The sequence below is a fragment of the Trichechus manatus genome, unplaced genomic scaffold, assembly GCF_000243295.1.
Source record: "Trichechus manatus latirostris isolate Lorelei unplaced genomic scaffold, TriManLat1.0 scaffold00045, whole genome shotgun sequence".
Lineage (NCBI taxonomy): Eukaryota > Metazoa > Chordata > Mammalia > Sirenia > Trichechidae > Trichechus > Trichechus manatus.
The window spans coordinates 3,949,209-3,974,263 of NW_004443981.1; the positions used below are offsets into that span (position 1 = coordinate 3,949,209).

The window sequence follows — 25,055 nt, forward strand, 5'->3', positions numbered from 1 at the left end:
ATGCGTGTCCGGGGATGTCACTTGCGTCCTTGCATCCCAGCCACCGGCTAGAGGTACCTGTCACCTTATTACCTATCCAGCTGCTAACTAACAGGACAAAGTTTTTAAAAATACAGGATTGTTGGGGGGCTCATTCCATCTTGTCCTATTGTTGCTGTGTGCCACTGAGCCGATTCCAACTCCTAATGATCCCATGTGACAGAGCAGAACTGCCCCATCGGGTTTCCTAGGCTGTAATCTTCACAGGAGCAAATCACCAGGTCTTTTCTCCCACGGAGCCGCGAGTGGATTTGAACGGTCGACCTTTCAGTTAGCAGTTGAGCGCTTAACCATTGTGCCACCAGGGCTCCTTCAATCTTCTATTAGAAGAATACTGGATGCTGCTCTACGTGGCTTGGGGGCTAGTGCTTACCTGTCCAGCTCTTCCCGCAGCCTCTGGTTCTCGTCCACAGCGACGGCGTTTGTCCTCTGCTCCTGCTGCAGGGCCTCCCTCTCCGTCTTCAGAACCTTCTCCAGCTCGTCCAGCTCCGCCTTGTGCTTCAGCATGTCGCTGTGCCTGGTAGAGAAACACACGGCAGGGTTTGTCCTAGGCCTTCTCTTTCACTGATAACTCACGCCCCAAACGACGTTTGAGACTCCTGAGAAGATGGGGTTCCTCTGGTGACTTCTCCCTGCAGAACCGAGTGGGACAGGGCTCGGGTGCAGGCTAGAGGACGAGATTGACAGTGGAGAAGTAGAAGTAGCTGCTGGGATGCCGTCTGGGTAGCCCCCAGACCGGGCCAGCCCCAGAGCCCAGAATCCTCCTCCTACCCAAGATGTCTCCATGGTCCCTTAGATCCCCATCAAAGCACCCCTTCTTCCTGCAGCTTTCTGAATGCATGCCCTTCTCTTTTACAGAGTTACAAATAAGTTACTAGATAGTTTACTGAGCACAAATAGATCTAAAAGCAACCACAAAATAAACAGCTGAATTCCACTGTACGTAACAGCTAATCCTTCCTCCCCGAGGATGGGTACAGTCCCTGTCTCAGAAGTCCGCATCAGACTTGTTCTCCATCTGGCCTTCTGGAGGGACAGAGGCCTGCCCATCTGCCCCCAAGCAGCTGCCAGAGGCCAGCTGTCACACACACACACATACACAGAGACCCTGTTATTTCTCCCCAGGGCTCCACCACCCAAGAGTCAACTCCAGCCACAGCCCTTGGCCTCCCGCACACTGTCCCCATCGCTCTGGGATCTTATTTTCTTCTCCTGTCTCAGTCTGTGTAGTCCCTGGGTAGCACAAACAGTTAAGCGGTGCTTAACCAAAAAGGTGGTGGTTTGAAGCCATGCAGAGGCACCTCGAGAGAAACTCCTGGTGATCTGCTTCTGAAAGGTCACAGCCTTGAAAACCCTAAGGAGCAGTTCCATTCTGCACACATGGGGTCGCCATGAGCTGGAACTGACTCAACGACAACTGGTTTTATGAGTCCCTGGTGACACAAATGGTTAAGTGCTCAGCTATTAACTGAAAGGTTGGAGGTTTGATCCACTCAGAGGCGCCTCAGAAGAAAGACCTAGTGATCTGCTTTCAAAGGTCGCAGCTTTGAAAACCCTACAGAGCACAGTAGTTCTTCTCTAACACACAGGAGGTTGCCATGAGTTGGAAATGACTCCACGGCAACTGGTTTTTGGTTTGCTCACGGTCTGTGTAGGTTATAACACAGCCGTCTCTGGAGGGCAGCAGAGCAAAAGGAGAGAGTCTTGACAAGCCCAAGGCTGTTCCTCTCACCCTGCTGGTCCACGGTCACCTCTGTGCTCACGGATGGTCCAGGATCTCCTCCAAGTCCTAGGGCTGCATGGCGCATCAGAAGTGGGAGGGGAAACAGACCTAATGGTCTGAGACTGGAGGAACCCCAGAAAGCATGGCCCCCAGATTCTCTGTCAGCCCAGAACTGAAACAATTTCTGAGGCCAACTCTTCAGACAAACACTGGACAGGACTGTGGGATATAAAATGATACTCGTGAGGAGTGTGCTTCTTAGCTCAAGTAGATACACGAGACTAAACAGGCAGCTTCTGTCTGGAGCTGAGATGGGAAGGCAGAAAGGGTCAGGAGCTGGTTGAATGGACACAGGAAATCGGGTGGAAAGGAGGAGTGTGCTGTCACAGTATAGGAAGAGCAATTAGGGTCACATAACAATGTTTATGTATAAATTTTTGTATGAGAGACTAACTTGGATTGTAAACTTTCACTTAAACTACAACAATAAACAAAACAAACTAAAAAAAAAAAAGTGGGAGGGGACTGAGGCAGAGCCTTTCCACCTTTCCTGGTCGGGACCCCACTCTCCACCCACTTCCTGTGAGAGTTTTTCACGCTCACAGTCTGCTATGGACCACCTGGTGCTCCAGGGTCTCCAGCCTTTGTCTTCAGACCTCCATATCCTCCCGGCCATCACTGCCCCACCAGCCCCAGACCAGCTGTACTTGTGTCATCTGATAGGAGCCAAGACTTGCTCAGACAGCTGTTTAAAGACAACTGTGTGTGTGGCCTTCAGCATGGGTAGAGGATGCCTCCACAAGGAGAAACGTAAACCTGGGAGGTGGCAGCTCTGCCTGGCTTCAGGGCAGTGACCCTTCTCGTCCAGGCTAAGTGACAAATGAGGGTCGTGGGCTGACCACAAGGGTTCCCTAGCTCCTACTCCCCGGTTGTAATGCTGTGGAAAAGCCTATCTCTGAACTGCTAGTAACTACTCAGCAGCAGGGCAGAGACTGTGGGGGACACTGCTCACCTGAGTTCCCAGGGTGAGGGACCAAAACCAAAAACCAAACCTGCTGTCATCGAGTCAATTCCGACTCACAGCAACCCTACAGGACAGAGCAGAACTGCTTCACAGGGTTTCCAAGGCTGCAAATCTTTACAGAAGCTGACTGCCACGTTTCTCCCACAGAGCACCTGGTGGGTTAGAACCATCAACCTTTTGGTTAGCAGTCGAGCATTTCACCAGGGCTCCTAGTATGAGGGACAAATCAAAGAAAAAACAAAAAACAAAAAAACAAACCTGTTGCCGTCAAGTCGATTCCGATTCATAGCAAGACAGAGTAGAACTGCCCCATAGGGTTTCCAAAGAGCAGCTGGTGGATTTGAGCTGCCGACCTTCAGTCAGCAGCCAAGTTCTTAACCACTATGCCACCAGGGCTCCAGTACAAGAGACAGCACTCAGTAAATACCCATTAAGGGAACGGACATGTGGACTTGTCTGACTTAAGCATCAAATAACACAAATACAGAGCCACTGTCCCTGTGCCACAGGTCCCTATACTCCCAAACCTGTAGCACTGCTGTGGACAGACCAAAGGGGCCTCCAGCCATCGTCCAACCTGCAAAAAATACTGAGCACCTACTGTATGCTGTAGTGTGCAAGGAATGTAGGGAAAACACCCGCCAAATCTTCCTTCAGAGCCGGTCCAAACTCTCCTACAAGAAACCTTCCCACTCTGAACGATTTGTTAAGTGTGTGCAGGTAAGATGTGTACCTTTCAGTGTATGTAAATCTACCTAGAGAATAATAACAACAGAGTGTGGGATGGAGACTGGGTGGGGGTACAGGTGAAACGAGATCAGCAGGGTATTGATACTGTGGAAGCTGGGTGATGGGTACATGGGGGTTTCACTATACCATTCTGTCTACTTTCTATACATCTGGAAGTTTCTAATTTAAAGGTTAAAAGAAGAAAAGTGATATGAAAGGAGAGGCCTGGGAAGGCAGAGTAAGGCCCACCCTTGTAAACTGGTGGCTGAGGGGCATTTCCTCCTTATTCTTGGTTTGGAGAGGAAAGCTAGAGGGGGAGTGAAGCCGCAGGAAAACCGTCAATGCTGGGTTTCCCAGAGCTGGCGTTAGCGACCACACAGCTGAGGCACCTGGAGCCCCTCCTGCCACAGGGCCTCCAGCTGTGCGGACTCAGAATCGCTGAGGGCCATGTTTTATTTACTTCCCTCAGGAAAGTACAATGGAAAGCAGGGGAAGAAGTGGGAGGAGGGACGTGTGCTCCTGGAGCCAAGTCCTCTGGGGGAGTCTAATGACAACCCCCACGGCCCAGCCCCCCAAGTCCTCTGGGGGAGCCTAACAGATGTCCCCCACCAGCCCAGCCCAGCCTCCGGAGTCCTCCGGGGGAGCCTAGAAGATGTCCTCCAGGGGAGCCTAGAAGATGTCCCCCACCAGCCCGTCCCCCCAAGTCCTCTGGGGAAACCTAATGGACAACTCCACCAGCTCAGGCCCCCCAAGTCCTCTGGGGGAGCCTAAAAGGTGCCCCCCACCAGCCTGGCCCCCAAGTCCTCTGGGGGAACCTAATGGATGCCTCCACCAGCTCAGGCCCCCCAAGTCCTCTGGGGGAGCCTAAAAGGTGCCCCCCAACAGCCTGGCCCCCAAGTCCTCTGCGGGAACCTAACGGATGCCCCCACCAGCCCAGGCCCCGGGCTCCCCAGCCTCACGCAGCCAGGCACCTCTCCCCGAGCTCCTTGTGCTCCATCTCCAGGTTCCGATGTAGTGTCTTCAAGCAGCTGTGCTGGCGGATGAGGGCTTCGTACTCGACAGACTGGTGCTCGTGGAGAGCACCCAGGCGCTCGTGATCCTGCAGCAGGGCCTCGTAGGCCGTCGCCAGCTGCTCCTGCTGCTTCTGCAGGTTCTCATTCTCCGTCTCCTTGGCCGTCTGCTGGTTCTGAAGCAGTGTGTACTGCGCAGTGAGCGAGGCACTCTGGGAGCTCAGAGTGGAATTCTCCACCTGCAGCAAGGGAGAATGAGCCCCAGTGGTGCTAACCAAAAGGTGGGTGGTTCAAACCCAGCCAGCAACTCCAAGGGAGAAAGACCTGGCTATCTACTCCGTAACAATAACAGCCTAGGAAACCATATGGGGCAGCTCTACTCTGTCACAGGGGATCGCTAGGAGTCAGAATCAACTGGATAGTACCCAACAACAAGCAAGGGAGAAGCAATAGGCTGCCTCCCACCTGTAGGCTCACAAACTCCCCCACACAACAAACAGGGCCAGGAAGCACATGAGACAACAAAAACCAGGGGCTCCCAGGCAGGCAGAACCCAGGAGGGGCTGAGGTCAGGTCTACCAAAACTCAAGGAATCACTCAGGGAAGAGGACTGAATAGCATAAACGGGCTGTCAAATGGCGCTTTAGGCCTGAGCCGCTCTCCACAAATGTGGTCTTTTTTGGGCAAACTGTGCCCTTTCTCAGGATAACTTCCTTGAGTGCCTTCTTCGACCATTTCTAAATGCCTATCTTCTAGAACAAGTAGACGGAAAATTTGAACAACACTATCAACAAACATAACAAGTGGCATTTATATAGAACACTCCCACCCAGCAACAGCAGAATACACTTCTTTCCAAGCACAAATGGAACAGTTACCAGATAGACCCTATTCTGGGCCATAAAACAAGTCTCAGCAAATTTAAAAGCATTCAGAGACTATGCATAGTATGTGTTCTGACCACACTGAAATTAAATTAGAAATCAATAACACAAAGATCTGTAAAAATTCTCAAATACTTGAAAACTAAGTAAGACATTTCTTTAAAAAAAGAAAATAACCAAAGGTCAAAGAAGAAATCAAAAAGGAACCTGGGAAGTATTTTAAACTGAATGAAATGAAAACATAACGTATTAAAACTTGTAAGATGCTGCTACATCGGTACTCACAGGTAGATAAATAGTACCTAAGTGCCTACATAAGGAGCCCTGGTGGCACAGCGGTTAAGAGCTCGCCTGCTAACCAAAAGGTTGGTGGTTTGAACCCACCAGCCGCTCCATGGGAGAAAGATGTGGCAGTCTGCTTTCATAAAGATTACAGCCTTGGAAACCATTGGGGCAATTCTACCCTGTCCTACAGGGTTGCTATGACTCAGAATCAACTCGATGGTCACGGGTTTTGGTGTTTTTTGGTAAATGCCTACATTAGAAAATAAAAGAGCTCTCAAATCAATGACCTCAGCTTCCAACTTAAGAAATCAGAACAACAAATGAGCAGGAAGCAGAAGAAAGGAAATAATGAAGACCAGAACTAAAATAAATGAAATAAAAATAGGTAAACAGAGAAAAATCAACAAAACCAACAGCTTGTTCTTTGAGAAGATCAATAAAATCAATAAACCTCTAGCAAGACTGATGAAAAAAAGAGAAGACACAAATAATACCAGGGACGACAGCAGTGACATCGCGAAGATCTTACAGATATTAAAAGGATGACGGAATGCTACGAACAACTCTTCGCCAATAAATTCAACAACAATGGACAAATCACTTGAAAGACACAAATTACCCACACTCACTCACGAAGAAACAGAAAACCCCAACAGCCCTATGTCTATTAAAGAAGTTGAATTTGTAGTTAAAAATCTTCTCATAAGAAACACCAGGCCCAGATGGCTTCACTTGTGCAATCTATCAAATATTTAAAAAAGGATAATGCCCGTTCTACACATACTCTTCAGAAAACTGAGGAGGGAATACTTCCCAACGCATTCTATGAGCCCAGAATTACTCTGATATCAAAACTAGACAAACGCACTCCAAGAAAAAAAACTACAAACCAATGTCCTCCATCAACCAAACCCACGGCCGTTGAGTCGATTCTGACTCAGAGCAAACCTACAGGACGGAGTAGAACTGCTCCATGGGGTTTCCAAGGCTGTAAATCTTTACAGAAGGAGACTGCCACATCTTTCTCCCTCGGAGTGGCTGCTGGGTTCGAACCACTGACCTTTCAGTTGGCAGCCGAACGCTTTAACCACTGTGCCACCAGGGCCCCTCCATCAACACAAATTAAAAAAAAAAAATTGCTTTTTCTTAACAAAATTTTATCAAATCGAATCCAACAATACATAAAAAGAATAATATAACATGACCAAGTGAAATTTATCCCTGGAAAACACAAGGTTGGTTTAACATATTAAGTATCAATGTAACTCAGCATACCAACAAACTAAAAAAAGATGCAGAAAAAGCACTGGACAAAATCCAATATCCGTTCCTGATTAAAACTCTCAACAAACTACAAACAGATAGCAACTTGCTCGACTTGATAAAGGGCATCTATGAAAAACCTACAGCAAACATTATATTTAATGGTGAAACACTGAATGTTTTCCTCTTGAGATCAGGGACAAGGTGAGAATGTCCGCTTCTACCACTTATATTCAACATTGTACTGGAGGCCCCCCCCCCCGCAAAAAATCAAACCCATTGTCCTTGAGTCGATTCCAACTCACAGCAACTCTATAGGACAGAGTAAACTGCCCTATACGGTCTCCAAGGAGCGGCTGGTGGATTCGAATTGCTGACCTTTTGGTTAGCAGCCAAGCTCTTAACCACTATGCCAGCAGGGCTCCTCTAGCCAGTGCAGTAAGGTGAGAAAGAGAAAGAGAAGGCACCCAGATGAAAAAGAAAAAAGAAAAACTGTTTTTATTCACAGACAACATAATCATCTATGTAGGAAATCCTATGGAATCAAGAAAAGTCTATTTCCTTGTTTTAATAAAAGAAATTCCAACCTCTCTGCCAAATAGTTTCCTGCATATTGTCTCCATCCCATTGTTGGATATTTTCAAACACTTTTCAGAGGAGGGTCCCTTGTGGCATGGTGGTTAAGTGTTTGGCTGCTAACCAAAAGGTCAGCAGTCTGAATCGACCAGCTGGAAACCCTATGGGGCCAGTTCTACTCTGTCCTATAGGGTCACTGAGTCAGAATTGACTCGGTGGCCAACAGTCCCTCCCCCGCACCGAGGAACTGCATTAAAAAATGATTTATTTCAAAAACTCTATTAACCGTAAGTAAAAACCAGCATCCTGAAGCGTGGCACAGAACACTAGCTCTGCTACATGCTCTGAACAGTCTGGGAGCCACCTCACACCCTATTTCCCTCTTGGAGATTGAGAATTCACATCTGTTTAAAAAAGGCTCTGCCAGGTTCTACAGCAAGGAAACCCGGTTAGCCCTGTTTAACCAGACTTATTTGATCCCCAAAGAACATGGAGAAGACTGCAAGGAAAATGTCATTCAGTCACTGAAAATGATTTAGAAACCATCACCACCTTCAAAGATCCTGAGGCTAGAAACCACTGCTTTCAAGAAGCCTATTTTTGTTTTGAATTTCAATAACGTTTTGAAACTCTCCCATGCTTTCTCTTGCTCCTTCTTAGGAGTCTCCATGTCAAAGGCTGGTCTCTAGGAGAGGCTGACCACGTCCAGGGTCCCGCCCTCACCGGCAGCCCCACCCTCACTGGCAGCCGTGCCCTCACCTGCAGCTTGGCTGTCTGGGTCTGCAGCGCGGTGTTGTGCTCCTGCAGGAAGGCGCTCTGCTTCTGCAGCGTCAGGATCTGACTGCTGAAGGCCACGTTCTGGGACTCCAAGTGCTGCACCTGTTCTTTGAGCAGCTGCTTCTCTGCCTGCAGTGCCGCGTTCTAGGGGATGGGGAGCAAGAGGCATATCAAACACTGGTGGGGTAAATGCTACCTGGCTACAGGCAATCCACCTGTGACTAACCCTCAGCCGCAATGCTGTAGAGGCCAAAGCCAGGGACAATCAGGTAAGGGAAGTACAATTTTTCCCTGTTTGAAAAGGGCAATCAACAGATTAAAATACATATATGTCACAATAGATGGACCCTGATAGAACGGGAGAAAAAATTAGACCAGAAATTCCTTCTAAAAAAAAAGACCTACTGGACTGGTTAAGACTGGAGGACTCCCAGAGACGACTGCCCTGAGATACTCTTCAAACCTTGAACTGAAACTAATCCTTGAGGTCACGTTGTAGTTAAATAATAAATTAGCTCACAAAATAATGAATATCACCTGTAAGTTCTGTGCTCCTTCAAAAAATCATCTATATGAGGCCCAACGGGCTCCAGTTACTTTAAAACAAAGATGAGAATATATAAGGAGGCAAGGAAACTAGATTAACGGAAAACGTAACCACTAGAACAGAAATAATGAGAATGTTCATGCACTGTGAAGAATGTAACCAATGTCACTGAATAACTTGTGCTGAAATTATTGAATGGGAACTTGAAACTGCATATAAACCTTCACAGAAAAAACAATAAAATAGTATTAAATATATATATATACACACACAGAGAGAGGTAAGATAGACAGATATGGGCCTTCAAGATAGAAAGGAGAACCCATCAGACCTGAGGGTATACAAGTGGGATGCAGGGGCAAGCTGAGTTAAAGCCACTGCATCATTTTCTCTTTAATACTTTTCTTTCTTTCCTGGTGAGCACCCAGAGACAGTGCATTTCTGTGAGTTGGCTCCCCCTCCCTTGCCTAGGAACGTGGGCCCATCATAGGAAAGAGACAGGGCCTAAGGCTACAGCCCCACCTACTCACGAGGGGCGGCAGGTAGAACCAGGCCTGCCATGTTATAAGAGACTAACAAAGACCAGGTAAAACGTGCCCTGACTGGGCCAGGGCACTCAGGCTGTGCTTTCGTGCTGTCCCTTACTCCCCATGGGACTTTTAAGTCAAGTCTCGGTTTTCTCATCTGTCAAATGGAAATAATCCCTGTCTCCTTCATAAAAGTGTTGTGAGGATCAAATAAAATCAGGGGCCTAGAACACGGATCGGTAAACCTTTTCTGTAAAGGGCTGGAAAGTAAATATTTTGGGGCTTGTGAGCCAAAATATCGCGTCTGTCCCAACAACTTAACTGTGTCACCATAGTGGTAGAGCAGCCACATGACAATACGTAAATAAGAGGGCATAGCTGTGTTCCTATAAAATATCATTTGCAAAAACAGGTGCAGGTCCGCAGTTTGCCAGTCCTGGGGCAGAGCACTGAAACCCCAGCAATGCAGAAAGAGAGCTGGGGTGAAAGCTACAGGCCAGGTCCCATGGGCCAGCAGACAGCGATTCTCCCCGTGGGAAAATGATGCCCTTATGTTAGAAACCCCGAAGGCATCATTTTCCGGCCCCGGCCCCGGCCCCGGCCCCACTTTTCGAGTTTTCCTGGCAAGTCCTGGATGAATCTCAACAGACTCTGCCATCCTGAGTCTGTATAATAAGGACATCAGCCAATGGGACTATTAACAGGACGGCCTCTCTGGGCCACTGAGGCATGGGCGGCCCACTCACATTCCGCTCCAGCTCAATGGCCCGGTCCTTCACTCGCAGCAGCTCCATTGTGGCTTCCTTGTGGCTGGGCCCCCAGGTCTCCTGGCCCTGGTGACTGGCGGCCAGCTTCCCCACGGGGTGTTTGAAGGAGTTGTGCAAGTGCTTGTCCTCGTCCTGGTTCTGCCTGAGCAGCTCACACTCCTTCTTCACCTGCAAGGTACAGGAACCAGAAGGCAGGCTTGAAACAGGAAACTGCCAGGCTCCAAACCAAGTGTAGGTGGCTAGTGGATGACCCCATACCAAGCCCATGCACTCGGCACACCTGAGTCACCCAGCACTGGTGCAGACACCGCCTTTGGCTTTTTTGCAGAAAGTGCATCAAACCTCTGTTCCCATGTGTCTCCCCTTTCCTTTGTAGAGATGACAGAAAGGGCAGTGGCCTGGGAGTCAGGAGCCTGGGACCCACTCCTGCCTCAGCCCCTACTTTAGCCATGTGACTGTGGGAAAGTCTTGCCTCCTTGAGCCTCAGGTGTCCGTTCCATAAAATGGAGGTGAGGCTGAGCTGTATGGACCAGGTGATCTTAAAGCCTTTTCCAGCTCTACAACTGCTTTGCTCTAGGCTCCTTAGTCAACCATGCAGCCAAGAAACATGCCAAGTATTCAGAAGGAGGGCTGGAAGAGCACACGTGCACACACGTGCACCTCGGGGAGACACCTGCACGTCCTCCCCCAGCCCCTGTGCACCATCTGTCCCATCGATGGAGCCTGGGAACTCTGCAGGCCTCTGTGCAGGGCCCAAAGCTCACCACTCCTGTGGGCGCTCACCAGTGTCCCCCACACCGCCCGGTGCATATGATCGGATGGTAGCACCCTCACTGACCCTGTGGCTCATCCAACCCTGCTCCAGGGGATGGGTAATCAGGCCTCGCCTGTGTCACCCAAGTGAGGGGTGGGAAACAGAGACCCTACCGCCTGCCCTGTGCTCCAGAGATGAGCCCAGTGCTCAGTCATGACAGCAGTTAGCTCTTACCATCTGGAGCTCGTTCTGTAGCTGGTGATTGAGGCTCACTTTTTCTTCCATCTGCGCTTCTAAGAACACAATCTTTTCTTCTTTCATGGCTAGTGTTGTTTTTAATGCTGATTCATTTCTCCCCTCCAAAATCTTGTATTTTCTGACAAATACAAGGATACAATAGTATCTCTCATCCACCACTCACCAGCTCCCAGTCTCCCAACTGTCAAAACATCCCTCCTGCCATTAAGCTGGCTTCTTTCCCCATCCTGTAGCTTCTGGCCCAGAAGAGCTGCAGGGGCCAAAAACCGTGTGCAGAGCCCTTCCTCCTGGCTCCCTGATCAGACACACCTGCGACACCTTCAAATGCAACACCCCTGCTGCAGTGGTACAGTCATCATCTTACGGAGGTATTATTATGGCCATTATACAGATGAGGAAACAATCTCGGAAAAGCTAAGCAATTTGTCCAAGGTCATGGTGGTAGGCAACTGGTAAAGTCGCTAGCCTTTTCACCACACCCCAAAGGCATCACGTTATCACCATTACATATGGATCTTGTAAGTTACAAGTCCAAAAAAAGCCTAAGATACTAGATTTCCTTGAAAAATGAAATCATTTTAGAAAAAGCAGTGCAGGGAAAAGCTACCATAATCAAATCAGAGAAAAAATTAAGAAGCCTTTCTACCGGACAAAGGAATCTACTTTCCCCCATCCCTGGGGACCTCAAGGTACAAGATGGGGACTAGAAATGACACTGGCTCACGCAGCCACGTGACATTAACGCCCTCAGTTATGAAGAGTAGCTACAGAAGACCGCAGACAACCCGAGGGTGGGGGTGGGCTTCACGGTGCTGCCCACGGAGGAGAGGTCCTCACGTGTCATGGTTGGGGCCATCGTCCTGCAGCAGTAGCTCTTTGCTGAGGCCGGCCTTCTCCAGTTCCTGGCTCAGCTTGTCCAGCTCACTGGTCAGCTGCTGGCTCTTCAGCTTCTCCAGCACCAGGTCCTGCAATGACAACGAGACTGTGAGCTTGGGACGCGGGCCTGGGAGAAACACAGCAGGGGATACAGGCCATCTCCAGTCTGAGCAACCATCCTTTCACATCATTGCTGCCACACGGGTTGAGGATCTGGGCCAGCAGCTGCTCAGACCGGCCAGCCTGAATATACCAGAAAGTGACCCCAAAGGGAAGGGACTGAGCACACTTTCCCGCCCACCTGGCACTGAAAAGGACCAGACCAGGTGCCGATGGGTCACAGGAGGCTCGATGGGTGCCTTCTCTAATGCAGATTAGAAAAACCATTGCTGTTGACTTCTGAGTGGCGGTTTTGTTTTCTGATAAAATGATGGCTTCTTTTAGGGAATAGCAAGTAATTAAATGGTCATGACAGAGAATTTGGAATAGACCAAAAAAGTAAAAAGAACAGAAAGATTTTATTTTAAACCCTGGTTTTGGTTTACTTTTCAATTAGGTGGGTCACTGACTCTGACCCACTTCTGCCACTCCTTTCTAACTTGCCAGGCAGGTGCTTTCTGCCTGGTGTCACAGCTCTTCACATGCACACTTGTCTCCCCTAAAAAATAACTGATTTATAAATATATGTACATATTTACATGCTTAATATATAGCATACAAGGAGCCCTGGTGACACAGTGGTTAAGCGCTCGGCTGCTGACTAAAACAATGGTGACTCAAACCTTCCCAGCGGCTCCGTGGGAAAAAGACCTGGTGATCTGCTCCCATAAAGGTTACAGCCTAGAAAACCCTATGAGGCAGTTCTGTCACATGGGATTACTATGAGCCAAAAATCGATTTGACAATACCTAAACAAAAACAACACATACATGTGTATATATATACAACAGAGATAATGCGGCTCACCAAATTTTCTCTGTTCCCACAAAATTTCCAAGCCTCCCCGAGAAGACATGTAACCAGTTCTGGCCAATGGGCTGTGGTGGAAGTGTCATGGGTCACTTCCTGGCTGGAGCACAGAAAAGGCAGTGTGAGACCTTGGAGCTGCCTTTCCCCTTGCCACAGCACCCACACAGGTCTGTGCTGAAATGATGGAGTGCTAAGATCCAAGCAGCTCAGATTGCTGCGTCACAGCCCAGAAGACAGACTCCTTGGAGAGCTCCCTGGACTCTCATGAGTGAGAAGTTACCCTCTGCTGTGGTAAGCCACTCAGATGCTGGGGTTGTTAGTTACTGTGGCATAACCTAACCTATGCTAACAAAGACAGGGACTATGTGGGTGGCGTTCGGATTCTGTCTCTCTCCCCACGGCATAGTGATTTGCCTGCACTGACAGTCATTAGTCTTTTTTGAACGTGGAGACCACTCTCTGCGTTCACCAAAATCTACTTCCTTTTCTTCCTCGGTAGATAGCTGGAACACATTTCCCATCCCCCCTTGTTAGCTAGCAGTGGCGTGTGGCTCAGTTCTGGCCCGTGGAAATGCTACCCTTCTGTGATGATTAAGACTGTTTGTCAACTTGGCTGAGCCATGACTCTCAGTGTCTATATGTGATCACTCCCATGACTGAATCTACTGTGAGTAGCCAATCATATGAAAGGGAGTTTCCTTGGAGGAGTGGCTTACATCTGAATATAAGCAGACGTTCTGGCTTTCTGCTCACTCTGGATCCTGCGGCTGCCTCCTGTAGTCTCACCTCTGGTTCTTGGGACTTGAGCTGTCAGCTTATCTGCCGAACCTGGGTTTGCCAGCCCCTGCAGCTATGTGAATCAGGAGAAACCTTGCAGTCTTGCATGCCGATCTTGTAATTCATCGACCTTCACAGCCTGTGAGCGAGAACCCTGCTCTCTGACCTGCCAATCTCGGGCTCACCAGCTTCTACAGCTGTGTGAATTGGGAAAGGCCTCTACCCTGATCCACAGACTTGGGATGTTCTAGCCTCTACAACTGCGTGAGCTGCTTCCTTGATATAAATCTCTCTCTCTCTATATATATATGCTTTACTGGTTTTGCTTCTCTAGAGAACCCAGCCTAAGACACGTTCTCACGTGCTCTTTCCTCAACTACCTGCCTGGTGCAGATGATCCAGATGAGGGCTCCACTGTGAGATGGCTGAGCCAAAGACTGAAGAAGCCTGGATGCCTGAATCCTACACTTAAGGCCACCTGTGAACACCCACACTAAACCCCTACACGAGCAAGACAACTGTACCATGGTAAGCCACTCAGGTGCTGAAGCTGATACTGTAGCAGTTGTTCACCCGAGGACACTGAATGAATGTCCAGATGACCCATACACAAAATACCAGGGAAAGCAGGACATATATTTCTGGAGAATTTTGTCTCTATCAAGAGGTTTAAAATGTTCATACTCTTTGACCCTGTAATTCCCACTCTAGGAATACATCCTAAGAAGATCTTCACATATATTCGTAAAGGTGTTATGTGTACAAGGATGTTCAGTATTATTTAAAACATCAAAAAAAAAAAAAAAGGAAACAATCTAAACATTCAAAATTGAATTAAAGTGAATATAAAGTGAATTGGATTAAATATCTTGCAACCATTAGAAATCATGGCTTTGAAAACTATTTAATAAGAAAAGACATAATAAGTTAAAAACAGAATACACCCTCTCCTCAGTTTTGGACGTGGTTCGGTTCCAAAGATCAGGTTGTTATATGAAATCGGCATTATGCACAAATAGAAGATGACTACATTATTACACAACTGCCAAACCACTGAGAATCGCGGCCCAGCCAAGCTGACACATAACCTTAACCATCAGTCAGTGTTACTCTTGCCTTGCACCTCAGCCTTTGTTACTGCCAGATGTGCATTAATGCCCAAAACAGTCGAACAGTAGATTTTTTTTTTTTATTATCGCTGTAAACACAAAATGTTGGATAACAAGGTAGTCAATAAGCGAGGAGAAGGGTTTAAATGAGTAGTCTGAGATGCAGTACGTGTATATGCTAAGCCCAGGGAAAGCAATGAAATGAAATAAACCGAACTATTAATACGGATGATCGCAGGGTGTTATTAGTTGCTGTTAGCTGCCGAGTTGGCCCCTGACTCATGGTGACCCCGTGCACAACAGAATGAAATACTGCCGGGTCCTGTGCCACCCCCGTGATCAGTTGTGGATCGGACCTTTGTGATCCATAGGGTTTTCACTGGCTGATTTTTTTGGAAGTAAACCGCCAGGTCTTTCTTTCTAGTCTATTTAACTCTGGAAGCCCCACTGAAACCTGTTTAGCAGCACAGCAACATGCAAGCCTCCACCAACAGAGGGGTGCTGGCTGCGCATGAAGTGCACTGGCCAGGAATCGAACCCGGGTCTCCTGCATGAAAGGCGAGAATTATACCTCTGAACTATCTCTGGGTACTAACATTATGATAGGGGATATTTATTTGGTTCTTCATACCTTTGTATTATTCTGTTTACAGCCAGTAAACAAAAATTTAAGTAGAACACAGTTCCACTGTATTTTGGAACCACCTGCCATACTCTCTGCAGACACGCCGATCCCACCACCCCTAGCTGGAGGGGCCCTGCACCCAGCTCACCTCTCTCAGGGTCGTCAGTGTCCTCGTGTGCATGGTGACCTGCTTGGTGAGGTCCCTGTTGTCCTTCTCCAACTCCTTCAGCTTGCTGGCTGCATCCCGACAGCGGGCCAGCTCTTTGTCCAGCGCGCGGCTCTCCCTCTCAGCCGCGGACAGCTTCGCAGTGCTGTCATCCAGGACGGCATCCTTCAGTTCCACCTGCTGCCACAGTCGCTTAGCCTCCTTCTCCAGCAATTTCTTGTCCTTCTCGAGCTGGGCCACCTCCTGCTCCAGAGCCTTCTTGTCCTGTTCAAACCTCTCCAGCTGCTTGTTGGAGAGCCGCAGAGCCTCCAGGTCTCGCTGCAGGGCCTGGTTCTCCATCTCCAGCTCCTGGAGTTCCCTCTCCAGGGCTTGCGACTTCTGCATGCTGCTCTCCAGGGTCTGCTGCAGCCGCAGGTTCTCAGCACTCACGCCCTCGTAGCTGAGCTCTAGGCGCTCCGACTTCTTGCCCAGGGCCTTCAGCAGCTCCACATTCTTCCTCAGCTCTTCCTTCTCCCGCTGCAGCTCCTGGTTCTCTCTCTCCATCTGTGCCACCTTAGCGCTGGTGAAGCGCAGGGTCTCCACCATCTTGCGCAGCTCCAGGTTCTCCTCGTCCAGCTGCTTGTTGTCAAGCTCCAGACCCTCGAGCTGCACCGACACGTTCTGCAGGGTGTCCAGAGACTTCCTCAGCTTCCGGTTCTCCAGCTCCAGGCCCCGGCTCTCGTGCTCCAGGGCGTCTGCCTTCTCAGAGACCGTCTTCAGGGAGGCCGCCTTCTTGGCCAGCCTCTCGTTCTCCTTCTCCAGCCGGTGCAGCTCCTTCTCCAGCTCCTCTGCTCGCTCCACCTTCTCCTTCGCCTGCTCCAAGTCCTTGTGCAGCTGCTGCTTCTCAAATTCCAGCTGGTTAAGCTTGCTGCTGGTCTCTGTCACCGTCTGGTGGAGGACTTTGTTCTCCTTTTCAACGTCCTTCATGCGGGCCTCGCTGCTAACCTGCGACCTCTCCCGCAGCGACCACACCACTTGGTTGAGATGATCCCTTTCTTGCTCGAGGTCCTTGATCTACAGGAAAACACAACAGGAAGAACACAGGCTTTTTATTGCATGCACACATTTCAGTGGTGTTGGTGCAAACTGGGGGCCTGGAAAAACCACCTACCATGTACCCAAGAGCCGTCCTACCACGTTCCCCGAGGCCTGACACAGACACAGCTGGGAGCGCCTGGAGCAAACTACTCAGACGATTCAAGTCAAAATGTATTGGTAGCAACCAGGATGAGTTACCCACGGAAGCCACATCTCTCTCCCTCACTTAAAACTTGCAGCGATTTCCCTTAGGACCTTATCTTGGCCAGCAAGCCCCCGTGGCCTGGCTCCTGCCCACCCCTGCAGCCTTCTCTCCTGTTGCTCCCCAGCCCTTTCCTGCTTCAAGACACTTTGCACATGCTGTTCCCTCCACCCTGAATACTGTTCCCTGGGCCTAGTGCATCAATGGCTCCTTCTGGCTCTTAAGACTTAGTGTAAGTGTCGCCTCCTCCGAGGAGCCCTGCGGAAGGGCCTGCACCCACCTAAGTCTCTATCTCAGCATCTTTACACACCTGCAATCAGCTTGCTGCTTACCTGTTAGCTGCCTTCTAGACTATGAGCTACATCCGGGCAGGGATCCTGTCAGCCTTTTCACCACACATGAAAACCCCATTTCCTTCTTTGGGGGAGGAGGCTCTACTGAAAAAACTAAACGTGTTGCCCTCAAGTCTATTCTGACTCATGGTGACCCCGTGTGTTACAGAGTAGAAATGAGCTCCACAGAGTTTTCTTGGCTGTAATCTTACAGAAGCAGATCACTAGGCCTTTCTTCTGTGGCACCACTACGTGGGTTCAAACCACCAACCTTTCAGTTAGCAGCTGAGTGCAAACCATTTGCACTACCCAGGGACCTACTACAGAAGCTGAAAAACTAATGTACTCGATCCCCCATCCTCCCTGGCAGCTGGGGATCCTCAGTGTCAGTTCTGGCTAACAAGCTGTCCACAGGAAGTCCTGGGGGGGGCTCCCTTTGACCCTTGCCCTCCACCTTCTTCCTGCCCATATTGCAGGGGCATGCAGTAGCCACCGAGAAGGCTGGTGGAGCAGGAGAGAGAAGCCTGGGTCCTGGATGGCATCAAGGGGCCCCCGCATCTGCGCTGGCTGCCTCCCTGGGACTTCTTACAGCGAGAGGCAAATAAAGCCCTGTGGGTTTACCAGGGCTTGCAGCCGCCACACTGTGCACATCTAGACAATGCCCACTATGGATACGTGGACAATTCCTTGTTATGGGGACTGTCTTGTGCATTGCAGGATGTTCTTCAGCATCCTCGGCATTTACCCACTAGATACCAGTAGCATCCTCACCCTACTCCCAGTCATTGACAATCAAAAATGCCTCCAGACACTGCCAAATGTCCCCTGGGGGGGAATCCTGGAAACAGTGCTAGGTGAGAACCCTGATTTAAGCTCTAGCTAGGCCAGCCAGCTGGCAACCCACATCTCCTCATTAATCACTAGGCAAGGGCTATAACCCTTCACTATCCCTCTTGCAGGCCAGGTGGTCGGAGAGGTGGGTCAGGTGCTCCTTCTGGAGGTGCCCACCTGCCTGGCTCTGCCCGCCTTCAGCACCTCCATGTTGCCCTGCAGCTGCTCCTTCTCTTTGATGAGCTCCTCGCTCAGGATCTCCAGATCTTGGTTGCTCTGCTTCTCTCTCTCCAGCTGGGTCTGTAACTTTTCAATCTGCAGAGCCAAGAGACCCAGCCCAGTGCAAACGTCAGTCTCAGGAAGGGCACTATGTTTTAAAATAAAACATAAACTTCTCAGCCCCACAGAATACTTTAACAGGCCTTTTCTCCAGGAAAAAACGTCCTGGCTTTGTTCTGTAGCCACCTCCCCACGCCCCCGACCATGGACTGTTAGCCAAGGACCCAGCACTTCCTCCTCTGCATGGGCCTGCAGACTCCCGGCCCAGCTTGCTGCTGGCTTGGCCCCTGAGCCATGTGCTCAGCCAGCCCCGGGTCTCCTGTGCCTACCTCCTGCCTCCATCTCCCCGTGGGTCAGAACCACAAGCCCTGGGCCCACCAGCCACCACCGCTGGACGCCCCGCAGAGACTCGTGCACTCATTTCTTGCCCTCTCCTTCCCTGCCCCCCACCTTGAGAGTTGTCACTTGGTATGTCTCTCCTTTCTCCTTCTCCCCTCCAAGTACATGGGTCCTGCCCTCTCCCACCCATCCAGGCTGCATTCTGTCTTGCCTGAACATCCATCCCGTCCTCCCTGACACCAAGCTCTTATGCTGGGATCCACCTGTACCCACCTTTCCTCAAACATAAAATGCCTCCATCAGGGCTCCTCACACTGATAGTGCACCTGAGCACCCGGGCGCTGGGTGAGAAAACAGATTACGACTCGGCAGGTCTGGGGTGGGGCCTGAGACTCAGCATCGCTCACCAGCCCCGGTGAGGCCCACGCTGCTGGCGTGCACTGCGAAACTCAGTCACAACTCCTACCTGCTTACAGGCTATGCTGCCCCTGCCTGCCGACACCCAGCTCCTCAGCACAGGGACAGAGTCGGGAGGAAGGCCTTGGAAAAGGGGTTTCCCTACCAACTAGGTGACCATGACCACATTTTTGTAACTGACACGTCCATCTTGTGGAGCCCTGGTTGGTGCAAAGTGCTTAGCAAGACTCCTAGCACGCGGCAGGTACAATCAACGTTAGCTGATGCCTCCCTCCAAGAAATGGCTGGGCACCACCCCTAGTTTCTTTGTAGGTCTGGGGTGGGGCCGGCGACTCTCCATTTTACCTTGGTCTTAAGTCATGCTGGCCGGGGACCACTGCTCTAAAACAGCGGTTCCCAAGTGGAGCCAGTCATCCGGGAAGATTTGGAAAACCCCACATCTCAGGCCACCAAGTAAATCAGAATATCTAGGGTTGGGTGCCGGGGCCAGCAGGTGCTGAACGCTCCCTACGGGAGCCGCGTCAGCAGCCTGAGAACCTAGCTCTCAGGCAACTGGTCTGGGGTTGAAGAGCCCCTCAGATGATTGTAAAGGGGGTTACCAAGAAGGACCACTGCCTGTCAGAAAGCAGGGTCTGCGTATACCCCACCCATACCCAGGTGAGGGCCGCCCTGCCCCCTGGCCCCACAGGTCTGCGAGCTACCTCGACCCTCCACAGAGGAAGCAGCTGGACAAGCTCTTCCTGCCGAGCGCGTGGACACCAGAGTCTACCAGGTGGGGAGAGGGGCCTGCAGGGCTGTGCTCTGCCGATTCTCAGATCACGATGCCAAGACATCACAGACCCCCACAACCCTGGTGGGCTCCGCCAGCCAGGCCAAGAGGTCAGCACTCTCCCACATCAGAGCGCAGGAATGCACCAGCCCGTGCCCTGTCCAGGTCCTTGTACAGTAAGAACAGCTTTCTTAGCCTTCCTTATCTCGGCCCAGTGCCTGCACAAAGCCTGGCACTTAGCAGGAAACCAGGCTTCTCCTTTGAGGACAGTGCCCACACCTCAGAGTGGCTATGAAGATTAAATGCAACAAGTAGCTATTATTACTATTATTAACTGTTGTTCATCTTCCCCAGCCTCACAGTGAGGAGGGGCAGACCTGGATGTGCACCTGGCTGCATGCCCGCTGTCCCCCTGGCCCCCAGAGCTGCGCTGCTGTGACCGCCTCGCCAGCCCAGGGGTCTCCTCTCAGCCCACAGCTCACCTGACCTCACTGTATCACTTTACCCTCGCCGCCCCTTCTCTCCCAGAAAGGAAAATCATTCTAGCCTTCACATTCTTTACTGCTGGTGCTACTGATCTGAGGATGTGACTCCCCGCATCCCCCATCATTGCTGCACCACCCCCCATCTCTCTCTTCTCCTAGCTCTTTGACATGGAGCCGGAGCTCCGCTGGGCCTCAGGGCCCCCCGAGCTCACTGTGCTGAAATGGGAGCTGGCTCAAGACCTTCTGGATGCCACCTTTGCGTCATGGCCTGCAGCTCAGGGCCCGAGAGGGCTCTCCAGCCTCCCCAGACCCCTGGCCCGGGCCTCAGGCTCATGTGGGGCCCCTCTGGGTTTCCAGAGACCTGCCTCTCATCCTGGCGCACACGTCTTCCAACAGAGCAGCTCCGCCTTCTCATGATACACCCCAAGTAGGAGCGTGGGATGGCTGAGTCAGAGAAAGGAACACCGGGGAGCCACTGGGTCAGGGCCAATAGGGGCCCAAGCGTGGCCCCTACTGCTGGTGATGGAGTGAACACCCACCAAACGTCGGGGGCACTGCCCTGTGCCAGGCTTGGGGTGAGGTGCTGGGGCCACTAAAACAGCTAGTGGTATGTGGTCCCCACCTGCAGGTACTGAGGGAGGAAGCAAGACTACCTCTGCTGGGTCAGGACAGACTCCGGCCACACCGGGGCTGAGGATGAGTGCAGCAGGGAAGGGAAGGCCCTGGTGGGCACAGGGCCTCCCTGGGACCAGGTACTGGGAACCACAGTGACTCCCTGCCACCTCACAGCACAGGGACTCTGTGCAGGATGCTGCCCCCGAGGGCTAGAACAGGAGATGGCTGGTGTCAGCCCAGAGGCAGATCGGAGAGGGGAGCTGAAGGTGGGGAGCGGAGACCGGGCAAACCAAGAAGGAACACCATGTCAGCGGCACCCACTGCAGACATCTGTGTCTAGAGGAGGGAGCGTAGTAGGCAGGGGGGCACTGAAAAGCACAAGCAGCCACCTCAAAGGCTGCTGGGTGGAAACCCACAAAGTCACAAGGCCAGGCAGATTACGTTGCAGGCTGTCTGCAGCAGAGTCGTGAGGCCCCACAGAGGTGGAGGTTCTCGTCTTTCTAAAGGTCAATTCTTTCTTATCACAGCCAAGGTCAGCCAAGACACTTCCTGTGCTAGGCCCACATAGGTCTACACTAACAAAAAAGTCAGTTGCCTGCCCCAGGCTGCACCATCAGCCGCAGCACGAGCTGGGGGGCTTTCTATTGTCTTTCAGAGAGAGAAGAAAGCGCTGCACACCATGTGGCACACACTGCTTCCACAGGGCAGAAGGGCAAGTCGCCAAGCCTGGGTCCCACTCAGGGGGACGAGAGACCACTTCACAAGAGGAGGGAGCGTGTCCTAGCCTCTGGCAGAGGTGGACCACAGCAGAGCCTAGAGCCAAGCCTGTGGCCCCCGTCCTACGGCCGGTGCAGCCTTAAATGACACTGGCATTACCTAAGGCGAGACAAGACCAGCCAGGCTCCCGGAGGCCCAGGAGTGCTCCTGCCTTCTCCCTTGGCCCCAACCTGGCGGTGGGGTGGTTAGATCCCACAGTGCCACCACCCCAGAGTAGATGGACTAGATGTCCTCCGGCTGAGGATGACCAAGATGTGCAGGCAGCCCCTAGCCTCTAAATGGCCCCTCCCCACATCTGAGACTGCACTCTAGCCATGTGACCTCGTGAGTCTTGGTCTGTTCTCCTGATGTCCAGGTTCTACTATGCAACGAGGAAGACCCAGCAGCTGTCCTTGAATGCAAATACAGCTCGGCCACCTCTTCTTCCCATTCCAAAAACCAAGAGAGGGGAGTGAGCATGGGCCTTCTCGTTTTACCCCCAGCGATGCCTTAAACCGGTCCATCAGTGATTCTACACACGTGCATGCACACACGCATGCATGCACATGCACGCACACACACGCACGGAGGTGTGCATAAATCACAGACCGCAGACATACGTACCATTGTAGTCAGTGGCGACAACAGAACATCTGGTACTCAGCACCTCATACGATTGCTTCCTCTCCCCCATCTCATGCTCACTGCTCTCTCAATTATACTTTCGTAGCTACAATTCACTGAGCTCCTTCTATGTGCCAGACCCTTCACGTATACTGGCTCATATAATCGGCACAGCACCTATTAGGTGGGTACCCCATCAGCCCCATTTCATAGATGAAGACAACAGGCACCCAGAGGCTAAGTCACATGTCCAGGCCACACCTGAAGGCAGTGGAGCAGGGACAAGCCTGCTTCCCAAGGATTCCCCTGGCTCCTCGTTACAATGAGCTGTGATTGCACTGGGATTCTGCACCTTGTCCTGGGGTGAGTCCTCACCAACAAGTGAGCGCTCTGCCTGGCCCCCTTCCCATCTGCGAGGCCTGCCTCCTCGTATAAGCAGAGGGTGGGGCCCCCAGGGTTACCTTCTTGCTGAGCTGCTGGTTCTCCTTCTCCAGCTCCCCGCACTTGAGGCTGCTCTCCTCCAGCGCCAGGGACGCATCCCGCAGCCCCTGGATGGTGCTCTGCAGGCTCTGGTTCTCCTTCTCCAGCTTCAGGATACGGCTGGAGGCGCACTCGTTCAGCTCAAACACAAACGACTTCCTGGAGGCTGAGGCACAAAGAGGGTCAGAGCCCAGCACTGGGGGAGTCAAGGCTGCCCCTGCCCTCGCCAGAGATGTCACTAGTCCCTGTGCTCGACGTCTGAGGCACCCCGTTATGGACTGAATTGCGTCCCTCCAAAATATGTGTTGTAAATCCTAACCCCTATACCTGTGGACAAAAGGGGAAGATAGATGTCACATGAAGATCTCCCCGAAACAGAACCTGAAAGAGGCAAAGATCTTCCCCTAGAGCCAACAGAGAGCCTTCCCCTAGAGCTGGTGCCCTGAATTCAGGCTTCTAGCTTCCCAAACGTGAGAAAATAAATGTCTGTTCATTAAAGCTACTCACGCGTGGTATTTCTGTTATAGCAGCACGGGATAACTAAGACACCTGCCTTCTCTCCTATCCCATCTCCTATGGGGCTGGAGGGGCCAGGGTCCCTCAGGCAGTTACAGCCTCCCTCCATCTTAGCGAGGGTCTGTTAGGCAGGCAGCCCAGTTTTTAGGAAGCAGGTGAAAGTGGAGGAGTCAGTCAAAGGTGAACGACTGTATTTTGGGGACCATGTGTTTATAAAGCAGACACCTGACTGCATAACTTGATGTTTTAGAGACTAACAGACGTCAACCAGGTGACTGAGAGTGGTAGGAGTCTGGGACGCTCGCAGGAAGGGCACAACAACCGACTATCACATCTCCCACGGGGTTAAAGGCTATGTTGGTACCGACGTGCCAAGTACTTGTCATCCCTGGGTGAGACCCTTTGGACAGAGATTGCTTTTTATACTTTCACAAAAAATGAGGTAACACACTCTATAAAACACCTCTTCTAAGTGAGATGAACATATAACTGAAGGACAGAAAAAGGCAGCATATCTGCACCTGCAGAAGGAGCACCACCCGGGAGTTAGGAGGGGGCTCCTGGCCCCATCCTGCCAAGACCAAGTGCGTGGCTTAGGTAAGTCACAGCGTGTTTGGGCCTCTGTTTCCTCACTCAGATGACAGGAGGATGAATGTTTGGGAAAGAAAGAGAATGCCCGTGAGAGCCCTCTGAGGAAGGGGCCACATGCACATCCCTTCCAGCCTTGTCTCTCTGCTCTGCAGGCGGCTGTCTGCCGTCCCCGTGCTTCTGACCCTTCATCTCCCCAGGGACAGTAGTGACACAAGAGGTGACAGCTTTCACAGCAAGCAAATCAATCTGGAAGCAAAATACGTGGGCAATATGATGGACTAAAAGGAGTCTGTTTTCTCCAGGGCTTCAAACTGGTTCTTCCTGGTTCAGTCATGGCCAACGAAGTGAAACCAGAACAGACCCCAATTTTTAAAATTGGGGTGAACCGGAACCATAACCAGAAAGGGAAAAATTACCGGTCGAAGCCCTGCTAGAAACCTAATCTCCCTTTTAGAAAACAAGGGCAGCATACACGTTGCATAGCAACCAAATCTCTTGCCTATCAGATCTTGAGCAGTCGGCAACAGTGGTGCCCCACTCAAAGATGGCAGCTGATTGTGCCTCGTTGAATGGGTTGCTCTTCACAGTCCTGCCAATAATCCAATCTCATGCATCAGGCTCCTGAAAGGGCTCACTACACCACTACACTTCTTCCGAGTCTCCCATTCCAGGGCTTCAACTCATAATTCTTCCTGTTCCAGTTATCGTGCCGGATAACTCAAATAGTAAAAATTCAGGTCTGTCCTGGTTTCACTCTGTCATGACTGAACCAGTTCAAAGCCCTGGTTTTCTTCTCTGAGGTTCATCTTTTACCCAAGAATAACAGTAGAAGAAAAGAAAAAGTTGCCGTTGCGTTGACTCTGACTCATGGTGACCCCATGTGTGTCAGAGGAGAACTACACTCCATAGGGTTTTCAATAGCTGATTTTTCGTAAGCAGACTGACAGGCCGTCCTTCCAAGGTGCCTCTGGGTGGACTCGAACCTCCAACCTTTCAGCTAGCAGCCAAATGTGTTAACATTTTGTAACCACCCAGGGCCTCCAAGGATAGCAGTACA

At 51.0% G+C, this 25,055-nt stretch overlaps 1 protein-coding gene across 4 annotated transcripts in view; it reads right to left on the minus strand.

Annotated features, from left to right (window-relative positions):
• Positions 1-25,055, minus strand: part of CCDC88C (coiled-coil domain containing 88C) — a 159,449-nt gene that overhangs the window by 34,837 nt on the left and 99,557 nt on the right. For 3 of the 4 annotated variants that reach the window (XR_002824166.1, XM_004376665.2, XM_023731710.1), the window contains exons 13-21: positions 22,873-23,057; positions 18,305-18,442; positions 15,668-16,738; positions 12,001-12,128; positions 11,140-11,281; positions 10,131-10,319; positions 8,293-8,454; positions 4,487-4,764; positions 413-556 (exon numbers count right to left, since the gene is read on the minus strand). Coding sequence is in view for 3 of the 4 variants with exons in the window: in XM_004376665.2 (XP_004376722.1) it covers positions 413-556; positions 4,487-4,764; positions 8,293-8,454; positions 10,131-10,319; positions 11,140-11,281; positions 12,001-12,128; positions 15,668-16,738; positions 18,305-18,442; positions 22,873-23,057 (2,437 nt within the window). In the remaining variant the exon portion in view is untranslated. The remainder of the gene's footprint in view (positions 1-412; positions 557-4,486; positions 4,765-8,292; positions 8,455-10,130; positions 10,320-11,139; positions 11,282-12,000; positions 12,129-15,667; positions 16,739-18,304; positions 18,443-22,872; positions 23,058-25,055) is intronic. The other variant, XM_023731711.1, reaches the window with a different exon arrangement.